The sequence below is a fragment of the Lepidochelys kempii genome, chromosome 2 (assembly GCF_965140285.1).
Source record: "Lepidochelys kempii isolate rLepKem1 chromosome 2, rLepKem1.hap1, whole genome shotgun sequence".
Lineage (NCBI taxonomy): Eukaryota > Metazoa > Chordata > Testudines > Cheloniidae > Lepidochelys > Lepidochelys kempii.
The window spans coordinates 87,446,047-87,463,165 of record NC_136381.1 but is presented as its reverse complement, the minus strand read 5'-3'; the positions used below and the strand labels follow the sequence as shown (position 1 = coordinate 87,463,165).

Genomic DNA, 17,119 nt, shown 5'->3' with positions numbered 1-17,119 from the left:
TTGTGTATCGTCACGTAGCCATTAAACCAGGACAACAGGTCCATGAGAACCTGTGACCACTCCCATGAAAGATGTGGGACACCATGGAAGAGGACATATGACATGTCACCTACAGGCCCTTGAGAGTTCTGGACTCACTGTGAACCTGGCCATATGTAAGATGGCAAACCGGGAAGTTACATATTTCGGTTACACTGTGGGGAGGGGCAAGTTATGGACACTAATTGGCAAAGTACAGGCCTTAGCAGCCTGCTTCATCTTGACAACAGAAAAACAGAGACGATGCTTGTTGGACACAGCAGACTATTATAGACAACTCATACCTGACTTTGTCACAACTGCAGCACCCTTCACAGCCCTCGTGAGGGATACCAGTCCTAAGAAAATCGTTTGGTCAGAGGCCTGCGACAGGGCATTTAGGACTCTAAAAGATTTTCTGTGTCAAGAACCAGTACTTTTTCATGCAGACTTTTCCAAAAAGTTCACACTACAAACAGATGCTTCTGATGTAGGACTTGGAGTAGTCCTTTCCTAGGATGTTGAGGGAGAGGAACCACCAGTCCTCTATATAAATAGAAAACTATTCCCATTGGAGGTGGCCTATTCAGTCATAGAAAAGGAAGCCTGAGCTGAGAAATGGGCTGTAGATGCCCTAAGATACTGTTTGCTGGGAAACCCCTTTTTGTTAGTAACAGACCATGCCTGTCTTTGCTGGTTGAACAACATGAAGAATGCCAACCCCGGAATTATGCAGTTTTCACGAGAGGGTGGGGACCTGGGTGCAGAAGACAAGACCTGGGGAAGGGTATGCAGTGGGGTATACAAATCCCATGCTGGAAAACAAGACATTAAGGAATAGTTTTGGGCCCTTTATACTGGTGAGGAATCCAGCAGGGGAAAACCCTGAATGCTCAAGAGTCCAAACTCCAAGTCCCTGGACTAAGGAGAAAGCCCTGAAGCTGTTGCAGGCACTGAAAGACTTCCCCGATATCAGACTTCCTTTTGTATATCCCCGCAAAGGGTGGACTGGAATGTGTGATCTGGCTGGGGAGGGAGCTGAGCCACAAAAGCAGGGACAGACCTCACAAGACAGAATTGTAATGGAAAAGGGATATATCCTGCCATATCCCTGCTTCACCAGTAGATAACGCTGGTGGTCAGTGTACCATTTTACAAGAGTGTTTTCTGCTTACATCTCTAAATGTTTGCAGACTTAATAGGTTTGAAATGAAATAGGTTTGGCAACAACTTTTTGTAGAATTTTCCATTTAGAACCAGCAGAGGGTGTTGCATGATTATGTATAAAAATGTGTTTTTTTAAGAAACATTGCAAGGAAAAAAGGATAACAGAATATTTGCTGTAATGTAAATCCAGTTATTCAAGGAATTTGGGAAAATACATGGTATTCTTTAAGTTTGAGAGTCAGAGTGGTAGCAATTAATTATTTCCTTTGGGAACTGTTTTGTTTTTTCTATTATGAAGAGGGGTAAAGAGAGGTTTTTCTATCTTGTGTAAATTCTCCCCCAAAGCTAAACTAGATATTCAGAGATTCAATAATAAAAGTGGCCCTTGGCTGGAATCCTTTAATTATTCATGGCATACAAGATTCAAGTCTCCTTCTATGGTTTCACTTCCTAATTATGTTGCTAGTGGCTGCCCCAACTGATTTCATTTTCCGAGGTTGCATATGAAATACTGTGTTTGGAAAAATGCAAATCTGTCTTGTGGTATTCAGCATTTCAGCTACTTCTTTTTCATTTGTATAGCCCACAGGATGAAGATACTTCTTTTCATTTTGACGGCAGTGGATATTCAGTTGTAGAGAGGGCCCTCCGCTCCACTGTGACTCAGATAATCATGTTTTTCAGCACCTTCTCACCTAATGGGCTCCTGCTGTATCTTGCTTCTAATGGCACCGTAAGAAAACTGTTGAGATTTTACACTGATCAAAATTGTATTTGGAAACTAACCTTGTAAAGGTTTGATTTTCCCCATCTTTCTACTTCTCTGTCTTGGAACCAATTACCACTGTGTATTGTGACATAGATATCTTATATGATTTTGACCTCTGAGAATCTCTTAGAAGCAATAGAATTAAAATACAAATATTCTCCATGGAGTATTAGTCCATGATGATAATTCAAAATATGTTAAAAAAGGGTGGTAATCTGAGGAGATATTATCAAGGGGCCCCAAATCAACAAAGGAAATGTATATGTGACATTTATTATTGAAACCTGCTTCAGCAAATGGGGTAACCAATCCTGATGGTGGGTCAGACCACCCTTCATAGTGATGGGGTAAAAACAGAAGGAATCCAAACATGGGGATAGCCTTCCAGAGTATTATTACCAGGGATCCTAGTTTTCCCGTGATAAAAAATGCAAAATTATCCGATTAAAAAAACCTAAAATCCACATTTTTCTGCAATTGAAATGAAACGGGTCCCTGGGGCTTGGACTCTCTGCCCCAGATGGCAGTAGTAAAAACTAGATTCTCTGTAAAAATGCAAATTGTGTGTTTTTCCGTGGCAAACAGAGTTCTAGCTTCGCTGATTGTTGCTCACTTAATGTTAGTACTAGTATTATTATTATTATTTATTATTATTATTATTATTAAAATGGTATTAAAGAGATTAGATTTTCTGAACATAGGAAAAGTAGGTGCCCTGAATACAAGATATTCTGTATACATTAGTCACTTGCAATTTTTAATAAGGATATCCCAAGATCTTTGAAGTATTCATTATTACATATGTTTTTTTTTTACTCAGTGTATCTGTATATTTTTTTCTGCAGAGAGATTTCCTGTCCCTAGAGCTCGTGGATGGCAAAGTTAGATTAACTGTTGATCTTGGTTCAGGACCTCTTACACTTAAAACTGAAAATCGTTACAATAATGGAACATGGTACAAAATCTCATTCAGTCGTAACAAGAAGCAAGGTAGGACACAGACTAAAAAGTAAAAGTTTATCATTTTACAAATGAGTGTCGGAAGTCATTAGGAATGTCACCATTCCATGCCAGTTTTGTCTGGTAATTCCCACTGCACATTCATTCTTTGACAGCCATTTTTGTGGTGCTCTCTTGTTGAAAGTAATGGCAATGCCAGTTAGTTGCATGGCATATGAGCACTCTGATGCGTGAATGAAGCTTGACCTTGATATTATTCCCTTTGTTAGGTTTTTTTTATGTGTGATGTGTAGGAAGAAAGGAAAACACATTTAAACAGTCTTTAAACACTGGAACATGGTTATATTTTTCATAGTCAATTGTTTCCTCCACAGCCCCATTATAAGTGCACAAGAGGAGTACATAAGGGTTAATAGCAGATCTTTCTCTCTGACCTATCATTAGCTTTACATCCCATCCCTGTCTTGATTGATATTCATTACTCTATGCATTGCAGTCCAACTCTTTGGTCATAGACCATCATTTTGTTCAGTGTTTGTGCAGCTCTGAGCACAATGGGGTTCTAGTCCATGACTGGACTTCTACGTGCTACTGTAATAATAATAATAATTAATAAATAAATAAAAAAAACATAAAGCTATGATTTAGGGTGGCTAAATGTGCATTGGTGTTTGTAAAGAATAAGTGGTACAGTCAGATGACATACAAGTTAACGAAGGTACTATCCAAGATATTTCTCAGCATGGCCTCTAAATACCTTGGAATCTGGGAACTGTTGAGTTACAACATGAAGAAGTTAAAGAAGAAGTGAGGAAAGAATACTACAGACAAATAAGAATGGCTCTAAGGATAAAACCCACATAGAAGAATTTAATCCGAATTAATATGTGGTGATTTCAGTAGTACCATACACTGCTGGAGCAATCCAGTGGAATCCAGAGAAGAAAAAATTTGACATCCAAACAAGAAAGCTCCTGGTGATGCACGGAGTAATGAATCTCAGTCAGGAGGTGGATAGGATGTACGTCTGATGATATGATAGAGAAAAAGGTTTGCTACAGACAATGAAAAATATAACTGCAAATTAAATGAGGAATCAACCAGAGTGAAGATCCTCTGATCGCAATAACAAGCAGTGGCTGAAAGTATGTGTCCCAGCCCAAGAAAGCACAAAAGAAAAGAGAAAGCAAATTGCCCAAGAAAAACTTGAAAGATTTACACAGAAATCAGCAAACAGAGAGTGATGAAGAGAGATCGAACCCTTTAATGATCAAAGATTAGCAAACTCATGGCTTGTAGCAGGCGTGACAGTGTGACAGATATGACAACTTCCTGCAATATGCTGGACAAACCTTACTGAATTAAGTTAAACCTTGTTAAGTTTAAGTATTTTAGGAGCTCACTGTATTAAAAATGTAAATGTTTATGTGTTACTGTGGAATTGTGTGTAATTTGTCTGGGAGACATGATTAATGGGAAGCAGAAGTGTTATGTGCTTCAAAGGATTCTTTTCAACAAAGGGCTAAGACAAGAATGATCTCTGAGTTGAGCAAGCTTCCTAGGAAATACTTGCAAGGAGGGAAATGAAAAAGCCCACATCTGGACTGGATCTTTTGAAGCTTTATCATGGGGAGTGGTCCATTTTCTCTGAATTACCTATTCCCACGATCAAAAGGCAATAACAGCCTAAAGGAGTAACTCCCAGATTCATGAGGGGGCTTGTTCTGAGCTAACAGCTGATGAACTTGTGACCACAGAAAAACCTCTTGTTGGGTGTGAATGGGCTCCCTTTTCCTCTCCAGGAAAACCCTGGCTGGTAAATCTTCTGGGTGAATTAATCAGCACACAGGTCCACCAATGTACCTTCACCACATGTGTTTATTGTTTGTCTCTTTCTTAAGCTCCAGGTACAATACAACCATATAGCCTCAGTTATGAGGAGCCCCTTCCTCCCTAAGAGTGGGTGCCCTTGCTGGATCATAAGAGGGAAATGCAGGTGCAGTTTCCCTGAACTGTGGTAAAAGGATACCTCGAGAGAGACAGAGAACCTCATTCTAAGTGCACCCTTAAAGGTTAATTACATTGGAAACAAAACGGACCGACATAACTATTCTCCAAACTGCAGAATATGTTCCAAACAGGACGTGTTGAGCTCCTGTGGGAGCTGGGAGGGAATATATGACCAGACACAGTGAGATCATCAAGTGGCTTCATTGGAGCCTCTGAGCCAAATAACAGATTTAAATAAACCATGTGGTATTCTGATCACCACATTTTAAAGAGCTCTAGAGAATGAAGAGGTTAAGATTTTATGGGATCTGGCAATTTTCACAGACCAAACGGTGCAGGCAAAGAGGCTGGAAACAGTTTTTGTAGAAAAGACAAACAAGAACATGGCAATTAATATTGTCATACTAGCAGCCAGAAACATTAAAAAAAAAAACACAAGAAGAGAAGATGGTGAAGTATGAAGAACTCTGCCACAAAGTGGAATAATTATGGGAGACCAAATACAGAGAACAAATACAATCCCAGTGATTACTGAAGTACTTGGAGCAATCCCTAAGCGTACGAATGAAAAATTCAAGAACACATTAGGATACAAGACATCATGATCAGTGACCTCCAGAAGACAGCGCTCTTAGGCACTGTGAGAATGTTAAGGAAAGCCAAAGGAGAACAAGTGCATTTGAGCACCTAAAATGCAGGAATTCTATGGAGGGTTTAGCAAAACTCCTAACTACCCAAACCTACGGAGTCAATTTGTGGTCAGGATTTATTGGTGACTCATGGGGATACATTTTAGACAATAGCTTTTCCCTTTTTATGTTTAAAGATTTTGTGAAGGTGTGGGGGAGCAGGGGCTCCACTTCTGTTCATTTATAATATCCTACTTCTGTTCATTTATAATGTCCTTCCCCCACAGTTTGTAGCACATGAAGGGTTTTCTTAGTAAAACAAACAGCCAAAAGAAAGGTCCTCTCCTCTCTCTTTCCCTTAGAGAGGGAAATCTGGATGAAAACAAAGAAAGGCAAGGGTGGCCTGGCAATCAGGCAGTCTTTCTGGATTCAACCCTTTGGGCTTCTTCTGTCAACACATTTATTGCCTTTTAATGGGCTCAATCTCTGGCCCCTCCTCTTGGGGCATACTGCTTTGTAGTTGGGCCGTGCAGTTTTGGGAGGGGTGAGGCCTGCTGCTGTCTCTCTCTCAGTTGGCCTGTCTCTGCTGTCAGCAGTCTCTGAGGCAGAGCAGCCCTCCTCCTGTTCACTGCTCCTTTCTGTAGGACAGTTTTCCCTATTAAAACTCCACCCACTCCAGGCAAAAAAAGCATTGCAGTGCCCCTTGTTGGTGTTGAACAGGGCAGAAGAGCTTGTTAGTCTCCTCCCCAGAAGAGTGAAGGCGTGCCCATTCACAGAGGGGCTATTTTGTTTTAAATCCCCATGATGGAAGACTGAGGGATAATAACAATAAATGTAGTTTATCATTAAGGTTAAGATTTTGTCATGAGTGTTTTTAATAAAAGTCCCAGACAGGACCCAGGCAATAAATTAAAATTCATGGAAGCCCATGACCTGTCTGTGAGGGAAGGACTACAGTGGGAACCCCATCGGGTCTGACCACTGGCCTTTGCTCCAGTCCTGACACTGCTCCTGCGGTGGTGGTTGACCCAGCCCGGCTCCGTCTCTGGCTGCTGCTCCGGCTGCTGCTCTGGCATCCCCTTGGGCTGCTGCTCTGGCTGCTGCTCTGGTGTCCTCAGGCCACTTCTTGAGCTGCTGCCCAGGTCAGTGCTGTGGGCCACTGCTCTAGCAGCTCCAGACAGCTGCTCTGGCTCCTGCGGGCTGACCCAGTGGCCACTGGCCACTGCTTCTGTGGCCCAGAGCCATTGCTTCTGCAGTGGCAGCCCGCTGTTCCTGCAGCTTTGGGCCACTGCTCCTGCAGCGGGGCTAACCACCAGCCGCTGCTCCAGTCCTGCTGCTCCTGGGCAGGGGCTGACAGCTGCTCCAGCCCCGCTGCTGCAGCAGGCTGTAGCTGAAGAAGTCATGAATGACAGAATCGTATCTTTATTTATTATACATAGATACTTTTCTGTTGGTTTCTCCAAAATCTGTTTGTTTTTGGTAAAAGAACTGGCTAGCTTATCTAAAATCTTGAGAGTAAAATAGGTTAAACTTTTATAATGAAAAAATGACTATACATGTACTCATTTCACTTGGAAAATTATTGTACATTTCATACAAAAATATTGCCACGCTAGAAAATCATGTCTTATTTTGCTGATCTTTACTTTCTTTCTTTGCAGGAGTTTTGGCTGTCATGGATGCATATAATCTTAATTATAAAGAAACCAAGCAAGGAGAATCCCCTGGCGTAGCCTCAGACCTCAATCGCTCAGATAAGGACCCAATTTACATTGGTGGACTGCCAAGATCTAGGGCTGTGAGGTACAGTTAGGGTGACCAGACAGCAAATGTGAAAAATCGGAACAGGGGGTGGGGGTGTAATAGGAGCCTATATAAGAAAAAGACCCCAAAACTGGGACTGTCTCTATAAAATCGGACATCTGGTCACCCTTGGTACAGTGTTCTTTCTTCCTTCTGTTTTTTCCTCTGCTTACGTGTTTGTAAGTATTGGGGAGGATCTTCAGCTTGTGTAAATGTATAGTTCCATTGAAGGTACTAAGTTATGACAGTTTACCCCAGCTGAGGAGCTGGCCATTATTATTATTTATTCTTAACTGTTTTCATCAGTGGATCTCAAAGTGCTTTACAAAGGGAGGTAAACATCATTGTCACCATTTTACTGATGGGGAAACTGAAGCAGAGAGGTGACATTACCCTCCTCACCCCCAAGTCACAAACAGACCAAGTCTCCTGGGTCTGGGTCCGAGTCCAGTGCTCTATCCTCTAGACCACACTACCTAATTTAAACCACTAAGTGCCAGGGATTAACTGACCATATACTAGATGTAGTCCATGCTGATGTCTTTATACTTTACTCCTCTTATTTAAATAACAATTGTCATTACTCCAGTGCTGTTTATAATGTTTATGGTTTTAACATACCATATAGATAGAGTAGTGAGGGCCTTGTTTCCTTTTAAAATAGCCAAATCAGTCTGTGTTCCTGAAGTGTAAAATCAAATCAAATAAAACCATAGTCTGAATGCATGCAAACTTTATGTAGACACCATGGTTTCCAACTAGTGTTAATGGAAAAAAACCTGTTCTTCAGCATACATTTTAAAAACTCTTAAAATGGAATTTTTGCAACTCTTTCTCATTACTTGGACTATAGGAAGACCAAAAATAAAATATCCCAATAGGAGCCATTTAAAAAAAATAATTTGTGGATGTCTCCAGTTTACAACATATGCTTTCTCTATTACACACCCACACTGGTCAATTCTTCAAGCTGACTCAATTCAGCCTGAATATAATGGCTCTAAAGTTTATATCTGATTTTTCCTGCAAATAAGGTAGTTAGATTTTTACATGGCATCTCTGTGCCTGGATAATTAGTGCCCACAGCTGAACCCCTAGGAAGCCACAATGAGCCAGTGCAAGTTAGACCAGGTCTTAGATTGTTCTAACTTGCACCAGACAGCTCTAATAAGAAGGAAGGGGTGGGATAGGTGGTATAGAGCGCCTTTACCTCCTCCCTCACTGAGCTGTGTCATTGCAGCTGAGGATTTACCCCCAAGCTTTGGAAATGAGTCATACTTTGGTTTTGCAGTGCATTGTTGTACATTTGTGTGTTCCAGCTTTTAATGCCGTCTCCTCTGGATTTGGTAGTTCAGATAAGATTTAATGTATGTTGTGTGGCTACATTTTGGCTCTAGTGTGCTCCGATTAAAAACAATGAGAAAACTAACCCTGATTTCAAAGAGCAGGATCAGCCCTTTAAATCAATCTCTCCTTTTCCTGTTGAATAATGTAACTTTACATTTTCCTCAATAAATCCCAATTAAAATTATTAAACCAGTGTTTTGTTTTTACCATGGAAACTAATTTTTTCTTTCAGGAAAGGGCTTAACAGCAGAACATATGTGGGATGCATTAAGAACCTAGAAATATCCCGCTCTACCTTTGACTTGCTAAAAAACTCATATGGTGTGAGAAAAGGGTGCATACTGGAGGTAGGAAACTGGCAGCTCTCTTAGGGTGTTATAATCTGATTATTGCTGTGGATTAAACAATGAATCAGTGTTTTGTGATGCAATGTAGAGAGTAGAAGTGAATTGCTTTGTTGATAAATTATCAATTAGTCCACTATTGCTATTGTTCTTTCACATTCAACATCTCATAGGGGACAAAAATATCAATTATCTCTCTCCTTTTACAAAACAGCCTATCCGTAGTGTTAGCATCTTGAATGATGGCTACATTGAGTTGCTACCTAAGTCCCTGTCTCCAGAATCAGAACTGATGGTAACTTTTGCTACTAAGAACAGTAGTGGCATCATCTTGGCTGGTCTCAGCAAAGGAATGGAGAAGCGACGACGAAGACAAGCACATTTGGTCAGTACTGACTGCTTTTAAACCTTAAATACTTTTTCACAACTTTGCTTCTACGTGTCTGATCACCTGCTTAGTTTAAGAATATAAACTGGATAGCACTGCTAGAAAATAATCCACTGGGGAGTGAATAGGAAGTTTTTCTCAAGCAAATGATATCAACTCTTTCAGAATGTAAACTTGCATTACAAATTAAAAAAATATATCTAGCCCTGATGGTTGCAAAGAAATATGAGCCAAATATCAGCCAAAGGTAAACAAGTGCAGTGTTGTGTTCCTGAATCTGCAGACAGACAACTCCAGTACCTCTGCTGCTGCTCATGGTTTTGCAGAATTGAAGCAGAGTGAAAACTGACCAGAGCATTGCTGATTTTGCTGCTGCTATGTGGAGAGGTTGAAGCTGAAAAGAATCAAGTCAGTTTCATCCTGCTACTACTTAGAAAAGCTATGAACAGCAACAGAGGCAGGCAGTGGGGAGGAAGACTCAAACACAGAGATTGGGTAGGAAGTAGAGTGGTGAAGGCACCCCAGATATCTGATTGTAGCAGCCAGGAGGCTGGTAGAAGGGTAGGATAGTAGACACCCACTCAACTTACAACATTCAAGAGGCTCTGGAATGAGAGGGGGAACAGAGGGAGAGACAATGCTCCTTTCCCTTTCCAGCAGAAGGTGGTGGTTGTTGGCTTCAAATTTATCGAATATCTGCTATCTGGAGGCTGGTGTGAAAGATAGAGCTCCCAAGCAGCGTCCAAGGATGGCATCCCAGCATCCTTTCCTTTAGCACTATCTTATGGGGATATAAAGGGATTGCGTTTTTACCTGAGCTTTTACCATGGACAGAGGGACTCCCAGCTTTCATGTCTCTTTAGTTAGAAGGCTTAGTTCTCTAGCTGTTATCTGTTCTCATTCACTGTCACAGTGTTCCAGTATTTGACTGCAGGGGCCAGTTTATATTTTGATATTTTATTTTTGATTTGTTTCCACTGAAATTTTAAAAATAAACAAAACAAATAAATAAAATAAATGATGGATGTTTCCTTCTGGTTGTGGAGTTCATCGGAGTTTGTCTATAACACCTACATTTGGTGGCAGATTTGACCACATCACCCTTTTAAGTATTATTTATAGGGTATGAAAGAAAACAAAGTTGCAGTAAAAAAATTAATTGAATGATTAAATCTCCACAGCCCTTCTTTTCCATCATGCTGATTGATGGTCATCTTGCAGTGTATATTAATGCAGGAGACAGAGCAAGTACTAGAAAAATCATCCTCCAGCCTGCAAATGGAACATACAGTGATGGGCAAGAACATTCTGTTATCCTGATCCGGAATAAGAGGTACATGTGACTGTGAACAGTATCACTCGTTTAATTACTGTATGTCATTTTCAGTTCACCATGTTCCCTGAAGAACTGGCTTGGCTAGCTCATTTCAGTGGAATAATCAGGGTTGTGTGTTTCTGTTGTTATTGAAAGAGTCCTGATTTATATGGTAATTGCATACAGCCACTGATTAAGTTGTGCATGAAAGCTCTCTTGAAAGCTTTAGACAGTCTGGACCACCTGAATAAAATTTACTAAATATTGCTAGAAAAAGTAGACAGTTAATTGACTATTTATTTGACTAAGAAACATACATGTCCAATTTACTCCTGTAACAGGATTAGTCGTCACATTTCTAAAGCTACTCAACAAATTCATCCTACTAAATATTAAAATATTATTCAAAGAACCTCTTTAGTTGTAAATAGTTTAGGTGGATTATCAAAAGCACTGAATCTTTAAATCGGCGTGGGAACTAGGGTGTGGGGGGTGCTGCACTTATCTGCTCCCAACTCTAGGGGATGGGAGAGGGGTGCAGATGAGCGGGGGAGGACAAGGTAAAAAATTTGGGGACCATTGCTTTACAGTTTTGCTGGCTCTCAGCACCCCCACTATAAAAAGTGTTCTAGAGCCACTGAATCTTTATTTCTTAGCACCTGGCATTCCTGACATTGAAATTAAGTTCCTTGTTGAATGATTTTCCGCTTCACCCTTTCAGGATGATAACAGTACAAGTGGATGAAAGTAATCCTGCAGAACTGAGACTTGGCTTGTTGGCAGAAATGAGCCCCATGAATATTTCCAACTTCTACGCTGGTGGAGTTCCAGCAGGAGAGGGCATTTCTGGGTTCAAGATGACAGAATCTTTTTACGGCTGTATTAGAAATCTGATCTTTAACATGCAGTAAGTCCGAATGAATGGCAGCACTCTTTTGGAGAATGGAACTGCAGGCCTGTGTATATAAAATGTAAACTGTTGCTTTTGACTATAAGATCTCCAGGGCATGGACCATATCTCTCTTTTTTGTGTGTGTGTGCTGTGGGCAAGCATTCTGCCAGCACTCTGTAATAAATAGGAAAATGCAAAAGAGATTAGTATCAAACTTGCATCAATGAGTATTGCTGGCCACATTTTCAGATATTCAGTCAGCCTCAGAAGTGCCTTTAATGCATACAGATACATTGCACAAACCCACATAGTTGGGTTCCCAGTGATCCGATTTGCATGCACAAATAAGATAGCTGGCCAAGAAAACTGTTGCATGAACATTGTTGTGTAGAATTAGAGGATACTCTTTAATGATTTTCTCCCACTGTGCTTAACCCTTTTGAAACATTTTCCACTGATGTGCAAATCTTCACCCATTGACAACTTGGTAAGTTCTTGTAAAGTACTGTCATCTACTCCTTTGTAAACCCAGGCTTCTGGATTTCACCACTGCGGTGAGGTACGAGCATGTGGATATGGACAGCTGCTTGCTTTCAGAGAAGCCTAAATCTGCCATACAAGCAGAGGATATTGAGATTCAACCAGAACTGCAGCCATTGCCAATTCCTCTGCGGCCTCTTACCGAAATTAAGAGAGTACATACTACAAACTTAGTGCATGCTGCCCCTGTCGGCAAAGTGAGTATTGAGGGGGGAGCAAGGTCTATCCTAGCTGTGTTTTTCTTAGCCCCAAATACAGAGCCATATGCTTACCTCCGTTCTTTGTCATGGAGAGATAGAGCTGAATGTAAATGACATGAACAAGGGCTTGAAAAGATGGTTTGTAAGGGAAAAAGCAATGGTATATCATACTATACCTCTGTACAGCAGTCACTTCTGGGCCTTACACCTTGAAGGCCATGAGGAAGGGAAATGCAGTTAAGTGTGCCAATGATCAGCCACCTGTACACTTGCAACTGAGGAGTTCTGCATAAAAAAGGGGGATATAGACCTCAAGGCAGGTGACGTTAGAGAGTAGTTGCTATTATTGGCATGTTCTCCTGCCAAAGTGGATCTATGCCGAGATTTGCAGTGCAAATTAAAGTTGATTGAATCAATGTTATGTCACCATGCAAAACTCAGTGGTCATGTGCATACAGTTGCAAGTCCCTGCCATGCTTTCATTGCTGAGGATCAAACCCGGACCATTGAGGGGGCAGAGGATCAATAATAGTATCACAGTCTTTACCTGTGGGTCTTGGGCCTCTGTGTAGTTCACACAATACCTGTGTGGGCTATATTCCCCAGGACATGATGCAGCATTACTTTTCTCTTTCTGGAGCTGTATATCTTTATGACTGAGTGTTTTCTGAGTGTCTGGTAATCGTTTTTATGTGGGACGGGGACATAGGTTTTGTGGATTTTATACCACATGCCTATAAAAAGAAATGCTAAGCCGTCTGAGACCTGTAGTATAATTTTGTTTCATACTCTGATTCAGAGCTATTGATGCTCTGAATAGATGAGAATATATCTCCACCAAGAGTAGGTAAGGAATTTCACACCAACGTTCTACTCTGACCTCCCCGTGATAAAGGCCGAGAGACTAATGAACAAATAAACTGGAAGTAAATTAATAAATCAAAAGCTAGAACACCTAACTAGCAGAGACTTTTGTGTTAGTGCTGTGAAGCATGGTCTAGTCATTATAACTCATTTTTTTTGTGCCTGCCAAATGTCCCAACTGTCTGAGAGTTCAGGCGATTGCTGTTACAGTACACTTCACATTTTTCCAGTGTGTCAGTTGCACATGGAGCAAACAGCACAGCTATGTCACCATAAAAGAGTACTCCTTAAGCAACAACATATTTTAATATCTCTTGTGGAATATTCTCTTTAATGAAGCTCTTTCATTAACAGGGACAGTGTGCACAGGATTCAATACCAGATCATGTTCCCAGTGCCCACCAGTTTGGCCTTGCTAAAGGCAGCCACATAGTACTGCCTTTTAATCAGTCTACCGTCAGAAGGAAGTAGGTACATCTTGAATGACACATAACACATTTATGCAGCTAAATGCAAGACAAAGAGAACAATTTTTATGAAGGAATGGTGTATGAAGGAGTGGTGTCTCTCCCCAAACCCAGCATCAGACCTTGCCTCTGCCTCAGTTTCTTTACTCTGCCATTATCAACTAAAGCACCGCACCTGGTGGATTGTAACTACGCTCCTCTCCCAGGATCTTCTTTATTGACATAAATTAATAGTTTAACTCAAAATCAGAGTCTCCCAAACTTTCTCTTCAGGCATAGCAGTCCTTTGTGCCCCTTGTGGGCTTCTAAATCTCTCACAGGGTTTTCCTTCCCAGTACAAAAATACTCCAGCCAGGTCTTATTCCAGAAACTTCTTCCCCAATTCCCTCTGGATCCCCTGCAGGAGCTCCCTTCTGCACTCACTCCTCAGACCACCTGTCCTGAGAGCTAAAGAGAGTCCACCTGCTCAGTTTTTCCTCCAGTGGGCTGGTATCCAACCTTCCCACCCTGCTCTTATACACTCCCTAGATATCTGTCTGTGTGCTAAGAAGCATCTCCCTGATCTTTTCAGTCTCTCCCTGAACTCAGGCTTCTCTATATATCCCAGCAGGCCTGGCTATGAGTCACAGGCTTCTACCAGGTTAGCCCAGGGCTCATTTCCCTCACCTGGAGAGGTGGCCTGAGCCTTTCACAAGGTGCAGCTGAATCCAACCCCCTTAAAGAGCCCACTCACCCTGTGACAAGCTGTTCGTGTGTTTCTGATATATGGTATTATTTTTTATTGTGGAAACTCTATTGGTCATGCTTTCAAACATATACAGTGGGTTATAATTTACTTTGATCCTTTTTTAAACCAATAACTTTTAGTCTTAAGGGAAGTTTTCTATCACGACAGAACAAGGATTTGAAAAATATTCTATTTTTACTGTCTAGACTTTCTGTCCAGCTGAATCTGAGAACCTATGCCTCTAGTGGCCTGATTTACTACCTGGCTCACCAGAACCAGATTGATTATGCAGCCCTTCAGCTTCATGGGGGACAACTCTATTTCTTATTTGATCTTGGAAAAGGAAAAGCAGTAGCCTTTCACCCTGCTGCCATCAGTGATGGCAAATGGCACACGGTAGGTACCCAAGAGGCTTGAACTCACCTGCAGTCATTGGATCAATTTTGCTTGCCTTTCCCACACATTAGCGAGAGTGTTTGCATGCAGGACTTGGCCACTGTTCTGAAATAATTCAAATACCTGAATAATGAACTTCTCTTTTTTTATTCTTATTAACTGTGAAGTGAGTCCTTCACTTAATAGCCTATAAAGTACTTCAGCTTATTAAGAGACAATTATTTAATGAAAAGAGGACTAATAAGCCAAAGCAGCAATCACCCCTTCTATGAGAAAATCCTTCGGAGTGGCCTGGAAACTCTGAGTTGTAACTATTAGGGCTGCTCAGGGCTGGAATACACCGAACCGCTAAGATGCCAGTAGTGTGCTAGGTGTACCATGATTTGGAGGCAAACATCATAGATGCTTCAGTAGCTAGGCCTTCTGGTGCTAGCCTTTGTGGATCCCAATGATCACCGAGACATGTGGTTAAGGGAAAGGGGTATTTAACTAGGTCTGGAAGGAAGGGAAAGGTTGCAAATACCATAGGTACAGAGGCTTAAACAGCTACAGTTCAAAGAAACCTGTAGCGGTTCTTGTTAGAGCCCTGGGACAATCCAGTCGAGTCAGGGATCTTCATGCCTAGTGCCTGGGGCTCCCTCTCCAGTCCAGTCCCTAGTTAAGCAAATAAGAGTTTGCAGGTTTCCAGGGCAGGCTCAGTTAGTGTCTCTCATTGGGGCCTTGCTGCACTGGCTCGCTCTCCAGCCATTGTTGCTCCCCTGTAAGCCCTACACAGATCTACGCCCAGCTGTAGTGTCTGGCAGACGCAGCTTGTTCCACACACGGCTCTGCCCATAATTCCTGGGGGTTCCTATCTGCACCCAACTTCTCTGCAGATCCTCGCTAGGCACTGCTGCTTCTCAAAGATGCCTAGTCATTTCCTTGTTCAGGATCCTTCCTCCTACCTGGCCGGGAGGAAGGGAATGTGCAGTGGGGAGGGAGCTGATAGGAAATGTAGTCCCTGCTCTGCAGATTTCTCCATCAAGGGGTAGGGGTTGGTGCAATGTCGAGAAAGCATATGTGTTGGCCACAGATGTCAGAGAATCCAATGGAGGCCAGGGCCTTCAGTGCAGAGGCCCTGTATCTCTGTACCTTGCCTCTCTCTGGTTCCCTGCCAGCAGAGCTCCACTGGACCCCCTTGTCTCTGGGAGGCTCCTCCCTTTGTGAGGAGGTTGGGTTTCACGCTGCACCGGAGCTACGCACAAAGGTTAGGACTAAGTCTGTCAGCATTAACTTAAGCGTGAATTTTCCTTGAGGCTGGTGGAGAAGACAATATACATCCCATTAGTCCTTGCCCTTCTTCTCCGTGCCTGGAGACCTGAGGGGGCATCTGTGGGGATGGATGGCACAGAGGTGCCACCTTCCACGTCCATCCTGGAAGTCCTCAGAATATTGTCTTGCATGCCTAATACAAGTAGAGCAAAAAACAACATAAACTACCACACAAAGAAAGTAAAGATGCACTACAGTCAGAGACACCACAGACGAGCTCTAGTGTATGTTGAGGGGCAGAATATTCCAGAATTATGGTCCCCACCAACAGTTTTGAAGCTGCCTTAAATATAACTAAAATAGACTAGTTCTTTTATTTAATGCGTTAAATACTAATAGCAAGACCTTGAAATGCACTCACAGGACAATAGGCAATCAGTGCAGGCCATGGAGTGTTTGAATGTCAGTGATTTGGGGATGAAGGCCCTTGAGCATTAACGCTGTTGCGTTCTGAAATAACCTCAACTTGTGGAGGACTTCTCAGAGTAACTCCAAATACAGTATGCTAATGCAAGCTAGCCTCTGAAATCATCTTCAGAAATGGATCTTGCCTACTCTTATTGTGGGCAGCAGGTTGATACAAACTTTGCTATTTCTTTTAGGTAAAGACAGAGTATGTTAAACGAAAAGGCATAATCACCGTCGATGGACAGGAATCTGCAGCAGTTAATGCTCTGGGAGATGGTAACACGTTGGATGTGGAAGGGAAGCTCTATCTGGGAGGGCTTCCTTTAGATTATACAGCTAGAAATACTGGAAATGTAAGATTTCTTTTGAAAATATCTTAGTTAAAAATGTATAAGAGATAACCCAGATGGTTCACAGCATAAACTAAGCCCCAACTGTCTGGGGTTAGGAAGCATAATTTTCCAGTACAGGTTTCTTTCACCTTTCTCTATAGCATCTGGTACTGGTCACTGACTGGGGTAGGATACTGGACTAGATGGTCTGTTTCTATGGCAATTCTGCTGC

The 17,119-nt window shown here is 41.9% G+C and overlaps 1 protein-coding gene across 1 annotated transcript in view; it reads left to right on the top strand.

Moving 5' to 3' along the window:
• Positions 1-17,119, top strand: part of LAMA1 (laminin subunit alpha 1) — a 155,182-nt gene that overhangs the window by 128,994 nt on the left and 9,069 nt on the right. The window contains 11 exon segments of the mRNA XM_073331559.2: positions 1,768-1,918; positions 2,800-2,944; positions 7,215-7,356; positions 8,936-9,050; positions 9,262-9,432; positions 10,617-10,768; positions 11,472-11,657; positions 12,175-12,379; positions 13,601-13,713; positions 14,647-14,836; positions 16,750-16,908. Of these exon segments, the coding sequence (XP_073187660.1) occupies positions 1,768-1,918; positions 2,800-2,944; positions 7,215-7,356; positions 8,936-9,050; positions 9,262-9,432; positions 10,617-10,768; positions 11,472-11,657; positions 12,175-12,379; positions 13,601-13,713; positions 14,647-14,836; positions 16,750-16,908 (1,729 nt within the window).